The sequence below is a fragment of the Chlorella variabilis genome (assembly GCF_000147415.1).
Source record: "Chlorella variabilis unplaced genomic scaffold CHLNCscaffold_28, whole genome shotgun sequence".
Taxonomy (NCBI): Eukaryota; Viridiplantae; Chlorophyta; class Trebouxiophyceae; order Chlorellales; family Chlorellaceae; genus Chlorella; species Chlorella variabilis.
Genome location: NW_005435060.1, coordinates 189212 through 190378, shown reverse-complemented (window position 1 = coordinate 190378; position 1167 = coordinate 189212). Strand labels below are relative to the sequence as shown.

General features: G+C 68.0%; 1 protein-coding gene across 1 annotated transcript in view; it reads left to right on the top strand.

The window, feature by feature from the left end:
- Positions 1-1167, top strand: part of CHLNCDRAFT_140022 (hypothetical protein) — a gene marked incomplete at both ends in the record, with an annotated part of 3893 nt that overhangs the window by 2385 nt on the left and 341 nt on the right. Inside the window, 3 exons of the mRNA XM_005843655.1 lie at positions 41-141; positions 379-496; positions 798-953. Coding sequence (XP_005843717.1) covers positions 41-141; positions 379-496; positions 798-953 — 375 coding nt within the window. The remainder of the gene's footprint in view (positions 1-40; positions 142-378; positions 497-797; positions 954-1167) is intronic.

Here is a 1167-nt window from a genome sequence, read left to right as displayed (position 1 = left end):
TCTCCCGCCTACCAGGTACGCCGACGGCGACGACCGCGAGGCGCTGGAGAAGGCGACGGTGAAGCTCACAGAGGAGGAGGTGGCGGCGCGGGAGGCGGCCATCGCGTCGGGCAAGAGCATGGTGGACTACCTCAACTCCAGGTCGGTACCACTTCTGGTACTGCACCGGTACTGTACTGGTACTGCCGGTAATGGCAGCGGTATTGCTGGGGGCGCTGTGGGAGGCGCTGCCCGCATTGTCGTGGGGCGCCAGCGCGGGCTGCCGCCTCCCCTGCCCTCCCCTTTCTCCCGCACACCACCTGCCCTCCCCTGCCTCTCCCGTGATCACTGCCTCGCCCCACACCACACCACCCCCCACACACCCCACACACCCCGCAGGCGCATGGCGCGCAAGGAGTACGAGTACGAGGTGGTGTGGGTGGGGCAGCCCAACAGCGCGCGCAACAACACATGGAAGGGGCGGGCGGAGCTGATTGAGGAGGGGTACCAGAAGATGGTGGGTGGCCTCACACATGGGGGCGGGCTGTGAATAACAAATTGTTGTCATGGCGGTGTTTTGTTTTGTTGTTGTGTGTATGTGTGTTGTGTGTGTGTGCATGGGTGGGTGAGTGGAGGCCAGGGCCTGCCTGCTGGCTGGCAAGGCCGTGCTGACCGCCGCCTGCCTCCCACCCCACCCGTGCCCTGGCCTCGTGCCTGCGCCGCCCGCCTGTACCGCCTGCCGGTACCGCCCCACATCGTGCATTGCCCCCGCTCGCCCACCCACGCCAGCTGTGCCGCCCGTACCTCCCGTACCGCAGGTCAACGACATGGACGCCCGCCTGGCCAACTTCCGCAACTACCGCCCGCTGTCCACGGGGGCGGTGCTGGGCCACCTGGCCGACTTTGGGCTGGAGGAAGACATCGCCGCCCACAACGCCATCCGGGGGCTGTCGGGGGGCCAGAAGGTCAAGCTGGTGCTGGCGGGTGAGGCGCGGGGCGGACGCGGTTTCATCTTCTAGTTTTACGTAGTCGGGTGGGCGGCGGAGCGGGCGCGCCGCCTGTGCTCAGGCGTGGCGTGCCGGCCGCCGCGCCCTAGCCTCCTTCTCCTTTCTCCGTCTCTGCCGCCATCCTCCCCACCCACCCCCTCCCTCTTTGTCTTCCCCGCCTTACCCCCACACACCTCCCCGG